The following is a 14,627-nucleotide window of genomic DNA, read 5'->3' on the forward strand; positions in this document are numbered from 1 at the left end:
AAATGATCACTTTCCTTTCGAGATCTGAAGTACGCTGGTCTGAGTGCTGGTGGACAGACCACAGGCCCAGTCAAGAGTAAAGGGCAGATGTATGCAGAATGAGACGTGTGACTTTGAGGAGGAAAACATTCCTCGGTAGTTGCTTCTGGGAAAACGTTGGCGCCATCTTTTCAGAGAAGTTTAAAGAGGCACAAGGGAGGGCTGGGAGAGACTCCTGCCTGCAACCTCAGAGAAGCCGCTGCCAGTCTGTGTGGACAATACTGAGCTCGTGTATTGGCACCGGCGTCCAACAGGTTCTGGGATTCGGAGGCAATAGGCGCAGACCGGTGTAAGTGCCAAAGAGGGTTTTTATTAGACAGAACTAAATGATATCTTACAGAGGAGGACAGGACAAACAAAAATAAATCCCACTTTTGCTGCTCATCGAGGAACCCTGGTTTCGACGAAGGACGATACCCCAAGCTAGCAACGGCGTAGCACCTTCCCGGGTCTTGGTCTACCCTGAAGTTCCAACTGCTAGGCTGTCCGTCTGTCGTATAATTTTTTTTACAAAACTCATGAACACCACCTGGGATGCATGGCTGCTGGTACATCTTATCAGGAGCTGTGTGCGAGACTCAGACACTTGACCACTTGCCGGGTGCATTTCTGTCCCTGTCAGCACACTTTCGCAGCCTCCCACTCACAGATGGGTGTCTTAACAAGTAAACTTCTAAGTAAGCCTTATCTTTGCCTAGCTACCCTAATTGGCACAAAGACATCAATCCCAAATTCTAAGTACAGGAGTGCAGATGAATATACAGCCTTCAGTGTCAAGCAGGAGGGCAACAAGGTGACTAAAGTCTACGGCTGTAGAAGCTCAGAATGAACCCTTTAAATGCCTGTATGCAAGTAGTACGTGGAAGTCTCTCTGTGCAGAGGGTAAAAGTGGATCACACCGCTAGGCCTCCTTGCCGCCTCTTCCGCAGTGCCACTACAGCTAGATGGACCAAGGGTCTGACTCAGTATAGGGCAGCTTCCTGTGTTCCTGTGACCTGGAGTGGTTGCATGTGTCTTCTGTACCCACAGAACAAGACAGTAAGAGTTGGAATTGGGGTTTGCTCATCATCCGTCTGGCCACGAGTGAGCACTGTCTGCTGTACAATAGTCCCCTTAGGGAATGGGGCCATGACTGAGTGCTTGGGCATCTGCTTGCATGCAGAAAAGTCCCTTGTTCAATCCTGGCAGCATCTCCAGGTAGGGCTGGGAAAGACTCCTGCCTGAAACCCTGGAGAGCCACTGCTAGTCAGTGTAGACCAGGGCCACTCAACTTTGGCCCTCCAGCTGTTTTTGGACTACAACTCCCATAATACCCAGCCACAGCAGTCAATAGCCAAGTATTATGGGAATTGTAAGCCAATATCTGCAGGAGGGCCGAAGTTGAGCAGCCTTGATATAGACGATACAAGCTAGATTGACCAGTGGTCTGTCTCGGTATAAGGCAGCTTCCTATGTTCCTATGCGGGAACAGTTGAAGGAGAAGAGAAGTCTAAAGGCTTAGGTCCAGGGTGCTCAAGAGAGTGCCTTCTCTGTTGTGAACCCTGTCGCCTATTAAGATCACCTGGAGAGGACCAGTAACTGGTCGCCACCAACTCGTTTGGTGGCAACTTGGGACCGGGCCTTCTCTGTGGCTGCCCCAGGGCTTTGGGATGTGCTCACTGCTGAAATAAGAGCATCTCCTCCTCCTTGTTTCTTTTCAGGAAGACCCTCAAGACTTTCATGTTCTCACAAGCTTTTAACTGAAATTAAAATTTTTATGTGTTTTTATCTATTGTGATGTTTATCGGTTTTTATGAATTTCAAACATTTTATATCTTATATATTATGTATTGATCTGTATAGCACCTAGAGATCTCTATATTAGGCCTTGTAGAAATTCAACCAATCAAGCAATAGAGATTATAGCCACCTTCAAATATCTTGGACTGTCACACATAGAAGAAGAATCAAATAGAACAAAAAACTTCCTTGCTTTAGAGATGGGGCTATAGCTCAGTGGCAGAGCATCTGCTTTGCGTGCAGAAGGTCCCAGGTTCAATCCCTGCCAGCATCTCCAGGTAGGGCTGGGAAAGACCCCTGCCTGAAAACTTAAGAAAGCCGCTGACCGCCAGTATGGGCAGTACTGAGCTAGATGGACCAATCGCCCATCTCTAGAGACCAATAGTCCATCTTGCCCTAGAAGGCAACTCTCTGTGTTCTACAGTGTATGGCTCTTGACCCTGGGAAAACGCTACTAAAAAGCATTGGTGCTACTTAGAAGTTTTCTTTCCTCGTCTGTTTCATTCCAGGTCTTGAATTTGCCTACTCAGCTGCTCCCAAAACGATGCAAAGCGCCATCATGGGTCTCTTCTTCTTCTTCTCTGGGGTCGGCTCGTTCGTTGGCTCGGGACTCCTGGCCTTGGTGTCTATCAAAACGATTGGCTGGATGAGTAGTCACAAGGATTTTGGTAGGTTCAGTCTTTTAAGTGCCAGCACACCCGGGGGCAAGCGGGGTAGGGTGGGAAATAAGTGGGGTGCTTAATTAACAGCATGGGGAACTGGACATTCAGACAGCATTTTCCCAACCAGTGTGCAGGTCGTGGTTCTAGTTTGCTCTGAGTCAGCCCCAAAGTTTAAACTCTCAGCTCTTGGCTTGCCCCATCATGCCCTGAAAAGGACACATCCCTCCTAATCCATAAGGGAGAGGATCGACTCCAAAAGTGGGTGTTCAAACTCATCACTTTTGGAGCTGACTTACTCCCTTATGACTATTTGTGCCCATCAGCAATGGCAAAGGGGGAAAGGAAATTTCAATTTCAGTGTTATTTGGTCTATAACTCACTACATAAACACCGCACATTACAACAACACAGCCAGCCTCCTTTCTACCACCTTCTACTTGAGGAGTAAGCTACATCTTCTTATACAAACTGAGGCACAGTATTTGGCCATTGGAAAAGTTATCTCTGATTTCTGCCAATTAATACAACACACAAAACATTTCCAATCGCCCTGGTACAAAAGGGGTGTTCTAAATGGGTTACGAATCCTCTGATTAAAATTTACAATTTAAGATTATATACCGGAGGAGAGCTGGTTTTGTGGTAGCAAGCAGTGTTCCCTCTAACAGAGATTCCCAGATGTTGTGGACTACAACTCTAATAATCCCCAAGCAAAAGCAATTGCAGCTGGGGATTCTAGGAGTTGTAGTCAACAGTATCTGGGAATCCCTGTTAGAGGGAACACTTGTAGCAAGCATGAATTGTCCCCTTTGCTAAGCAGGGTCCACCCTGGATTACATTTGAATGGGAGATTACATACGTGAGCACTGTAAGAAATTGGATGGGGCCGCTCTGGGAAGAGTACCCACATGGTTGAATGCAGAAGGTTCCAAGTTCCCTCCCTGGCATCTCCAAGATAGGGCTGAGAGATTCCTGCCTGCAACCTTGGAGAAGCCGCTGCCAGTCTGGGTATACAATACTGAGCTAGATGGACCTGTGGTCTGACTCGGTATATGGCAGCTACCTATGTTCCTACTTGGTTGCCTCTGTAGATAAAACCCTAATTAAGCAGTAGCTGTGCCACCAGCAAATAATAATAATGATTAATAGTTAATAATTAATTAAGTGTGTCTGTGTTGGAGTTGTGTTCTCCAGTTTCAAAAAATGTAATTGTGCCTCAGTATGGCAATGGGTTTGGCAATGCTGCATTAATAATAATAATAATAGTAGTAGTAGTAGTAGTAGTAGTAGTAGTAATAAACTTTATTTGTTAGCTGCCCCATAACAAATTGTTCTCTGGGTGGCTCAGAACAGAGGATTAAAACATACAATAATAACACATAACACTTTAGATCATAATAGACAAAAAAGAAGAAAAGAAAATACAAAATATAACATAAAACAGCTTAAAAACTCATTTTAAAATTAGTTAAAAATCAGATCAAATCTGAAAAACCAAAATTAAAAACTGCTGAACAGAGTGAGTGAGTGTGTGTTTAAAGACACAGCCCTGAAGTTCCAGTGGCAACTTTCTCTGCAGAAGTCATTTCAAAGTTGAGCCAGGATTATGCAGACGTTCGGAGACAGGCCTTCTAATAATTCCACTTTTCTAAAAGTGCTTGCTCATCGGTAGCTATGTTTAGAAGCAGGAAGATGTTGGTCAGGAGAAATAGCCAGACGATAATAGCTATACAGTACGTCTTTAGTTGGTCACACCCTAAGCTGTGGGCAGGATGAAGCCTAACCCTAACTGCCTAATAGAACCCTAATTTATGCACTTAAGCCATTTAAAAACTCTCGGAGAAGACCCACCCTATAATGCACTGGGAAGAATGTGTCCCTCCTGGTGCAGATGGGAATGCAAAAGGGAATGAGTTGGTGCATCAGGGAGACATCATGGCTAGCGTACCACTGAATGCTGATCACAAGACGCAAGTAGTTGCCACGAACATATGCTGAGTCAGACCGTTCGTCGGCTTAGCCCAGTATTGTCTGCACTGGCTGGCAGTGGTTCTTCAAGGACCTAGGCAGAGAGATTCCCCAGTGCTTGCTTTCTGATTTTTAACTGGAGACCCCAGGATTTGAACCTAGGACTTTGTGTATCCAAGGCAGGTGCTCTACCTAAGTGCTAGGAATTGAGTTCTGGACCTGATTGATATATGCAAAATCATGCATTCTTCTGCTGTGTTTGTGTGCATGCATGCACACACGTACACACAGACACTCTCTCCCCCTCTCCCCATGCCCTAAGAACATAAGAACAGCCCTGCTGGATCAGGCCCAAGGCCCATCTAGTCCAGCATCCTGTTTCGCACAGTGGCCCACCAGATCCCGCTGGAAGCCACAGACAGGAATTGAGGGCGTGCCCTCTCTCCTGCCATTACTCCCTTGCAACTGGTACTCTGCTTCTGAGCTTCCCAGAAGCATAGGTAGATCGGAAGCCACCTTCTACTGAGTCAGACCATTGATCCATCTCGCTCTGTCTTACCAACACTGACTGGCAGCTGCTATCCAGGGAGCTTTCCCAGCCCTTCATGGAAATGCTGCCAGGGATTGAACCCAGGACCTTCTGCATGCAAAGCAGATGCTCTTCCACCAAGCTCCGGCTCCATCCCCATTGGCATCTGGCTGTCCACCTTGGAATGATGGACTGGATTGGCCTTGGGCCTGATCCACCAGGTTCTTCGTAAATTCTGACATCCGTGCAGTTGCAGTGAGAGAAGGAGACGGGCTGGCTTGGTGACTAGAAGAAGGACCCAAATGCCTTTTGGCTTCTCCGGGCTATTTGATCCTCCCCCTCCCTCCCGCCCCATCCAGCCCTCTGGTCCCTGCTGTTCTCTGGCTTTAAGGTTCTTCTGGCTTCTTAATTTATCTGCAGGCACTCAAGTGCCAGCCGTCCTCCCCCCCACCCCAACAATTAAATGATTTCTGCAGTAAAAAATATAGATTTTATGGAGTTAACATCCTGACCCATAAAGGGAAAATTACTACTTTTTAAACACTTGCGCTCTTGGGCGGAAATAGGCTGTATTTTAAATGTCAAGGGAAGATCCTTTGCTTTTATTGCTTTTGATTATAAATTTATGTAATTGCATCTTAAGTTTCCATAATTAAAGCAATTTCACCGGAATGCAGATATGTGCAAGCAAGGATTGATGGAGGTGGTATTTCTCGCCCCCGCCCCTTTCCCAGTTCTGTGTAATAACTATAATGGTCCAATTGGCCAGACCTCCTGAGGCTTTCTGGACTCAGTCCATACTGCATTATGTCTGGATGTGCAGACACCGTAAGAGTGGATTCCTTTGCTGAATGGTAGTGTTCCACCTGTGAGCTTGCCGTGTTGGGTGAGGGTCTCCCTGGAGGGATCCCAGAAGTCATTACCACTGAGGATTCTGGGAGTCGTGGTCAGCAGCGTCTGGGGGTCCCTGTTGGAGGGGGCATTTGGAGTTGGGCTCTTGATCCCTCCCTTTTCCATATGCTGAATACAGCTGTATTTTGTCAAAGTCATATTCCTTGCAGGAGTATGAATAGAAGGATGAAGCAGAGCCCCCTAAAGAGGAGAGCTGGTCTTGTGGCAGCAAGCAGGAATTGTCCCCTTTGCTAAGCAGGGTCCACCCTGGTTTGCATTTGAATGGGAGACAACCTGTATGAGCACTGTAAGATTCTCATCTTAGGGGATGGAGCCGCTCTGGGAAGAGGACCTGCCTGTTTGCATGCCGAAGGTTCCAAGTTCCCTCCTTGGCAGCATCTCCAAGATAGGACTGAGAGAGACTCCTGCTGCCTGCAACCTTGGAGAAGAAGACGCTGCCAGTCTGGGTAGACAGTACTGAGCTCGATGGACCAAGGGTCTGACTCGGTAGAAGGCAGCTTCCGATGTTCCTATTGTGCTGCTCTTACTGCCACATATGAACTGTATGATGCTGCCATAGACAGAGTCAGTCCATTGTTCCATCTGTCCCAGCTTGGACTGAGAATGAGAATGACCCCTGCTCACTGGGCAAAGGGGATGCCTACTTGCTTTATTTTAAGCAGAGGGTGAACAATGGATCCTATTCCACTCCAGTGCAGCATCTCTCCAATGGCTGTTGCTGGTGTCTATCTTGAATTTCCTTTTAGACTGTGAACCATTCTTGTTATCTTTTAATTTGTAACCACTTGAGGGCTCTTTTGTTGAAAAGCAGCATATAAGCAGTAGTACATAGAAAGCAGCCTTATACGGAGTCAGACCCTTGGTCCATCTAGCTCAGAATTGTCTACACAGACTGGTGGCGGCTTCTCCAAGCTTACAGGCAGGAGTCTCTCTCAGCCCTGTCTTGGAGATGCCGCCAGGGAGGGAATCTGGGATGCTCACGCGAATATCTTGCAGCACTCACACACCATCATCATCATCATCATTATTTATTTACACAGTCAGAGAGGTGTTATTGACGGGTTTGTTTTATCCAGACATCGAGTCTTTCCCAAGGACCTGGGATGGCTGAATTTTATTGTCAATGTTGTTGTTGTTGTTGTTATAGATATCGTCGCAGAATATAGGCTGTTCCCAGTAAAGTTGCTTTTTGTAATTGGCTGATGGTGATTTCTGTGGCCCCTCTGGTGTTGAGGTGCTCTTCAAGGTCTTTTGGAACTGCACCCAGGGCGCCAATGACCACTGGGATTATTTGGGTCTTTTTCTGCCACAGCCTTTCAATTTCCATTTGTAGATCTTTGTATTTTGTGATTTTTTCTATTTCTATTTCTATTTCTTCTATTCTGCTATCCCCCGGTATTGCTATGTCGATTATTTTAACTTGTTTTTCTTTATTATTATTATTATTATTATTATTATTATTATTATTATTATTTCATTTTATATCCCGCTCTTCCTCCAAGGAGCCCAGAGCAGTGTACTACATACTTAGGTTTCTCCTCACAACAACCCTGTGAAGTAGGTTAGGCTGAGAGAGGAGTGACTGGCCCAGAGTCACCCAGCAAGTATCGTGGCTGAATGGGGATTTGAACTCAGATCCTCCTGGTCCTAGTCCAGCATTCTAACCACTACACCATGCTGGCTCCCATTCAATTGCAAACCAGGGCAGACTCTGCTTAGCAAAGGGGCCAATTTATGCTTACTACCCGAAGACCAGCTCCCCTCCCCTGAGACCAGCTGTCTAGAAGTGGTGGTGGAGGTTGTCTACTTGCACTGGCCGCTATCCTATTTCACAATCCTACTACTTTTAACTGGAGTCGCCGGATATCGAACCTGGGACCTTCTGCAGGCAAGGCATGCACTGTGCCACTGAGCTATGCCCCCTCCGCAAACTAGTGATTATAAAACAGTTGTTTGGGAGGGGAGCGGCTTGTGTGGCAAAATACACTTCTGCCCTCTGCGCTGCTGTCTCGAGAAGCGAGAATACCCATAGCGACCATCTAGGCTTGAAATGGTTTTCCCTTTTAATATATGGCTGGGTTCCATCTCATAGGCAGGCCAGGATCTTGGCTCCTTATGGAATGGGATTTATTTTACTTGCACTCCACTGCCATATCCTTAACTAGTCTCTCTAATTCTTCCCAGGTAACATTAATGACTGCCGTTTAGACTTCTACTTTTTCTTGCTGGCGGCGATCCAAGGAGCAACCTTTCTGCTTTTCCTTATTGTTTCAGTGAAATACGATCACCAAAAATACCGGACGAATGGAGCTGCCGCCAGTGGGCGGACCTGACATGATCTCTGATGGAAGAGCAGTTTCTTTGACTGGCGTGTTTTTAAAATGTTGAACAGTCAGCCTGCAAGGTCTTTAAAATGCTACTGTTGTGAGGTTTTTTTAAAAAAAAAAAATGTGCATGCAACAGTGAGTTCTTGCCTCAGCCCTCTTTCCTTGCCCCTGTAAAAGTAGGTAAGTGCCTTACGTTAGCAAGAGATTTTATGTGTCTTGCCCCAAGTTATGGAGCAAAACCTAAGTGCATACCTTTCGGCATTGCAAGTGCGCCATCCTGATTCCAACCTTTTTTCTCCAGTTTGTTAAAGCTGGAAATTTTTAGTGTTTGGAGACTGATTTAGCAAGTATGGCCTGCTGTGGTGGAAAACAGAATTGGTTCTTTCCATGAAGAACTGTGAAGGTAGTGTTTGAAAACTGTGTTCATGATTCCTCTTACTTGTCCATTTTTCACAAATGAGTTTCTTGAAACTGAAGCAGCACAGATGGAGTAGAAAATAGCTCGTTTTAACCTGTGGTAACAAATAATAACAACGTTGGGAATGAAATGGCGAGGAATATTTTTCCTACATCAGATAAAAAGGGATGCGATTTTAAACATGTGTCTTTTATAAGTGAAGGTGAAATGAATAGCCCTCATCGTTTAATGTGGTGGTCTTTCAGCTGCTACAACTTTTGGTATATGTTAGATCATTTTGTGGTGGGAGGCTGAGCTGGTATCAGAATTCTTTGTTTCTTTGGCCTGGTTTGCCCAGCTGTTTGGATCTAGGTTTAAAGTCGGTAACTGATATTAGCATAATCCTGTGAACCCACATCAAGATTACCGTTGTTGGTTTGTGTCCCAAGACAAATCTGAGATTCCCATCTTGGCATGAGTCCACATGATCACACTGATATCAGTTGCTACATTTGGACAAAGTTTAATTTAGGCATTAAACTTAGGTCAATCTAGGTTTAATTTAGAGTTAAACCTAGATTTGGATGATCACATGAACCAGACTTTTTCTTTTTTCTTTCTCCCATACCTTGAGAATCAATGTTCTCTCCTTTTTTTAAGTAGGTATTGAAATATGTTGCAGCATTTGGAAAGCATTTTTCATTGTAAATAAGAAATCTTTCACCTTCCCAATTGTTACTTCATTTTCCTGTTGAAAAGCTGATAGGAGGGGGTGAAAAAAATAAAACTGGGATTGATTGGACCTTAATTTTGAAGTTAGATGAGCACTCGGAAGGACACAGCCAACCTGCATTGGAGGGGCAGGTGGGAATAGGTTGTGAGATGAATCCATCCTGTTTTGGGATCATGGGCCAAAATTAGACCTAGGAATCTGCAGTCAGCCATTGGGCAACCTCTTCCCCCAGCTCACTTCCATGTGGTTTTTCTATTAAAGCATCATCTTTTGGAGGATAAACCAATTGTATAAATCCACCCTGAGCTTTTTGGGCAGAGGGATGAGCAAGATCCGGTAATGTCTTTAAGACCTTTCCAGTCCAGCTAATAGCCTATGAACGGAAGGACCGTTATCTTCAGCCAACACGTTCCTTTCGTTAAAAAGCAGCTTTTTATTTCTCACAGGGCCTAACTTCTTATTACCTTCCCTCTGTTTTGTTGTTGAGGATAGAGCAATAGAGAAAAAGCAGTATTTTGCACAAAAATGACAGAGTCATCCACTGCAGGGGGAGAAAATAACTTCACTTAGTAATGAATGGGTTTTGGAGTTGTCTTGGGTGTTTATTTTTCAGCATGTTTTGGGAAGCAGACTTTTTGTTTTTCTACAAAGCAAGTACCTTCATTGAAACATGTTTACGAAACATTTGTGCTGTGAACCTGTGTCCCAAGGTGAATAAATATATATATGCTGCAGGTAGTCTGTTCTCTAGAGTTTGGTTTTTTCCTCCTGTTTTTGAGCTCTGATTTGCTCCGTTCTCGGAGTTCCATAAAAACAAAACAGCCCTGATGAACAGACCAAAAATCCAACTATTCCAGCATTCTGTTTCTCACGGGGACCAATCAGATGGGCTTCTAGGAACTCCACAACCATGCCCGGGGATGGAGCCATTGCTCAGTGGCCAGTCAGTGTAGTAGACAGAACTGAACTAGATAAGCCAATGACTCAGTAGGTGGCAGCTTTCTATGTTTCTAAGCCATAAGGCAATAGCTCTCTCCTGATGGCTAATGGAGGAAGATGTTTCACTCACTTCCTGCAGCATTGTCATAGGGCAGTATCTTCACAGTAGGGCTTGTCCCCGTACTTTCGAGCAGATCCTAATATGAAGGAGAACTTTGATAAAATCTTCCACCCATGGTATCAATGCGTCTGCAAAAGACTGATGAGGTACCCAACTTTTAAGTTGCCGGCAAGGAAAATACTACCATTCTGGTTTTGAATATTCGTGGTGGAGTTGTTCTTTGGTTAGAAACATTTGGGGGAAAGATCTCGAGATACAGGACAACTATCACAGGTTGCCAGCTATCCTGTAGCCAACGAACGTTCTTGTTGCAGACTCCAATTCAGTCACCAAAGGACCGAAAAGAATGCGAAGTATCCATGTGCTTGCATGTAGATAGCTTCAAAATGGAAAACTCCCACCAGGGTCCGAATGGCTCTACAAACTACAAAGCAGTATATATCCATACACTTTAGAGCTTGGTACCCACAGACGCACTGCAGTCTACGGGAGGAGAGCTGGTCTTATAGTAAGGTAAAGTGTGCCATCAAGTCGATTTCCACTCCTGGCACCCACAGAGCCCTGTGGTTTTCTTTGATCGAATACAGGAGGGGTTGACCATTTCCTCCTCCCACACAGTAATGAGTTGATGCCTTTCGGCATCTTCTTCTATCGCTGCTGCCCAATATAGGTGTTTCCCATAGTCGGGGAAACATACCACCGGGGATTCGAACTAGCAACCTTCTGCTTGTTTTAGTCAAGCATTTCCCCGCCGGGCATGAATTGTCACCTTTGCTATGCAGGGTCTGCCCTGGTTTGCATTTAAATGGTAAACTACAGGTGGGTGAGCGCTGTAAGGAGATGAGGCCTCTCTGGGAAGAGCATCTGCAGGCTGGCAGGCAGAAGGTTCCAAGTTCCCTCCCGGAAGACCAACCCAGCTAGATCAGGCCCAAGGCCTATCTAGTCCACAGGCAAGAGGCGAGGGCATGCCCGTCGCTCCCCAGTAGAGCTCTCCTGGTAGAACTAAGAGAGACTCCTTCCTGGAACCTTGGAGAAGCCGCTGCCAATCTGTGTAGAGAATACTGAGCCGTTGGTCAGACTCGGTAGAAGGTAGGAGCATAAGAACCTGCCTAGAAGAACCTTACTGTTTAATAAAAGCAATTTCCTCCATTCCCGGGTCTGAATGCCTAACAGAGCAGGGCATGTCCAGGCACTGCAGTGCCGATCATAAGGACTAGGGCCATGCTTTTGAATCACCTTCCCATAGGAACATAGGAAGCTGCCTTATACCAAGTCCGATCTTTAGTCCATCTAGCTCAGTATTGTCTGCACAGACGGGCAGTGGCTTCTCCCAGGTTGCAGGGAGGAGTCTCCCTCAGCCTTATCTTGGAGATGCTGCCCGGGAGGGAACTTGGAACCTAGGTGCTCTTCCCAGAGCAGCTCCATCCCCTGAGGGGAATATCATACAATGCTCACACATGTAGTCTCCCATTCATATGCAGACCAGGGTGGACCCTGCTTAACAAAGAGGACAAGTCATGCTTGCTACCGCAAGACCAGCTTTCCTCCTAGGGGTGTACACCTTGAGAGTATGCACTCTGTATCCCATTCAGCCGGATTTCATCATGCTTACAAACCCATCTCTTGAACAAGCCTTTCTTCTTCCTTCCCCCTTGCGTTGTTTAATTTTGCCTGAGCATTCCACCAGATCCTGATCTGATTCATTCCTCCCTCCTGGTGTGAACGTTTTGTCTTCTGTATTTGCTTTCTCTCTGGGTCAAGCTTATTTTAACACCCCGCAGTGAAGATGGAGCACGAAATGACTTGCATGATTTTAACTTCTTTTTTTAAGCAATGTTTTGGCAGAGGCCCAAACTGCTAGTGATTATGACCATTTAGGAAGATTAACTTGGGACGCGTCAAAAAGAGAGAGTCCCTCTCACTCTGAGGCTTTTACAAGAGGCTCCTTCCACCAACTGGTGTCTGTGTGTGCTTTTTCCCTTCCCCACGTCTGTGCACAGAAAGACTAATCAATTTAACTTTATGGGTAATTAAAGAAATACCTTGACATGCACCGTTTCAGATTTATCACTGATGTGCCTTTTCAGATTGATTTAATGTAGCAGAAACATCGCTCATATTAAAGGATGTTTGTGAAGAGCTAACCAGGGCAGGAGTTTGTAAATTAATAAGTTGAAGTCTTAGAAGAGTCTATACCGACAGCAAATCATGCAGGAAAAGCTCTTTCCGCACTATGCATTAAGAAGAGTATAAGTAAGTGTCATAGAAGAATAATGAAGAATGTGTCTCGGTCAGTTACAAGTTGGGAAGCTGATGGAACTCACCTCCACTGGATTCCGACCTGGATTTTAAGTTTCAGCCATGCTGGATATGTTTATGGGAGTAGAATTCAAAATGTCTGAATACATTATTGTTCCAAAGGTGTATTTCTGGAATGCTGCGAACTGGCTGCAGGTGGGGATAGGGTGGTGGGGAGAGATTCCCCCTCACTCTTTCTGAATTTTTGCAGGAAAAACATTGGGTTGTACATTTTTAAAACTTGGCAAAGTAAAATTTTAATATACAACTTTTTGCATTTTTAAATAAACAGAATGCTAAGTAACCACCTTCTTCTTACCTGTTTGTATGTATGCTGCACATAAAGGGGTTTCCCATTGCCTCCTCCCGTGCAGTATAAGAGGATGCCTTTCATCATCTTCCTATTTCGCTGCTGCCCGATAGAGGTGTTTCCCATAGTTTCGGAAACATACCAGCAGGGATTCAAGCTGGCAACCTCTGGCTTCCTAGTCAAGTCATTTCCCCGCTGCGGTATTAGGTGGCTGCATATGCTGCATATAAATACCCTAAGAGGTATTTCTTTATTTATTTATTTATTTATTTATTTATTTATTTTATTATTTATTTATTTGGTTTACATACCGCCCTTCCAAAAATGGTCCAGGGTGGTTTACAACATGACAACATATATAGTTTTATTTGCACAAGATTATAATTGGATATACAATGGATTGAGCCCCTGGTGGCGCAGTGGTAAAACTGCTGCCCTGTAACCAGAAGGTTACAAGTTCGATCCTGACCAGGGGCTCAAGGTTGACCCATCCTTCCGAGGTCGGTAAAATGAGTACCCAGAATGTTGGGGGCAATATGCTAAATCATTGTAAACCGCTTAGAGAGCTCCGGCTATAGAGCGGTATATAAATGTAAGTGCTAGTGCTATTGCTATTATACTGTATTTATCTGAATCTGACAAGTATTAGTTATCCTATTAAATATGCGGGGTTCATCTTGGATTCTGAGTCCTCTTTCTTTAGGGTAAATACAGGCATGACCTGTATTTAACCTCTATCTTTAAATTCAGAGTTGCCTTCTATTTGGATAAATATGATAATCATCTCCTCTTAAACTGGGCAACTGTGCCCTCTGGGTCTCTTGAGTGAGGCATACTTTATTGCATATTCAGATGGTCTCCTTGTGTCTTTGTTCAGGATGATAAATGTAAAAGAATAACTCCAGTTTCTCAGCACGAGGAGCATCCCTGCCCTCTGAAACCTACCAATGTCTCCTTCGCCAGAATTTCTTCGAGATTCAGAGCTTTTTTTTCCTGCTCCAAAGAGAAGCTTTGGGATAATGGCTGTCAGCCCTTGATAGCTTGATGGCCGAGAATTATGCCCTTGTGAAATTATACAGCCCAACCTTTTGAATCTCCATCGCACGCCAGTGTTGACTTCATCAGATTTCCCGTACTGATCTTAAAAAATAATCTCCAGTCATTTAAAGAGGAGGCTCTTGGTTGATAACCTCCTACCTGAATTACTGCACGGAGGCTCGTTGCAGGGGGAGTGAATTGATGCTATTTGGGACGGGTCCAAATGGAATTACGCTTCATTTGCTGGGCAGGCTTTGGATCCGCTGGGCGTGAGATTTATGTGCGGCATTAAGATGAGACTTGGGGACATGTCGAGATAGCGGTGTCCCATAAACCATTTTTAAAAGCGGCCTCTCACCACCTCTCAGTAGCTAGCGATAGGGACGTGCAAACCAGCTCGAGGGCTCAGCATCGAATTGGCCTCGAACCGGACCAGCCCTGGTTGGGCTCAAGATCAAGCCAACCTCACCCCACCCCCAGCTGGCTGAGGGATTTGAAAGTAGAAAATCCCAAATGTTTCTTTTAAAACGACTTACCACCTCTGGGAGGTGCAGCTGTGGAGGGGGGGTGTCTCT

The 14,627-nt window shown here is 45.1% G+C and overlaps 1 protein-coding gene across 2 annotated transcripts in view; it reads left to right on the forward strand.

The window, feature by feature from the left end:
* The window catches only part of SLC15A4 (solute carrier family 15 member 4), a 48,522-nt gene extending 38,438 nt beyond the window's left edge, over positions 1-10,084 (forward strand). The window contains exons 7-8 of one of the 2 annotated variants that reach the window (XM_053279772.1): positions 2,328-2,486; positions 8,164-10,084. In XM_053279772.1, coding sequence (XP_053135747.1) covers positions 2,328-2,486; positions 8,164-8,222 — 218 coding nt within the window. In that variant the 3' untranslated portion in view covers positions 8,223-10,084. Of the gene's footprint in view, positions 1-2,327; positions 2,487-8,073 lie in introns of both variants that reach the window. The other variant, XM_053279771.1, reaches the window with a different exon arrangement.
* Positions 10,085-14,627: the final 4,543 nt, after the last annotated feature.

This window comes from Hemicordylus capensis, chromosome 15, assembly GCF_027244095.1.
Source record: "Hemicordylus capensis ecotype Gifberg chromosome 15, rHemCap1.1.pri, whole genome shotgun sequence".
Classification (NCBI taxonomy): domain Eukaryota; kingdom Metazoa; phylum Chordata; class Lepidosauria; order Squamata; family Cordylidae; genus Hemicordylus; species Hemicordylus capensis.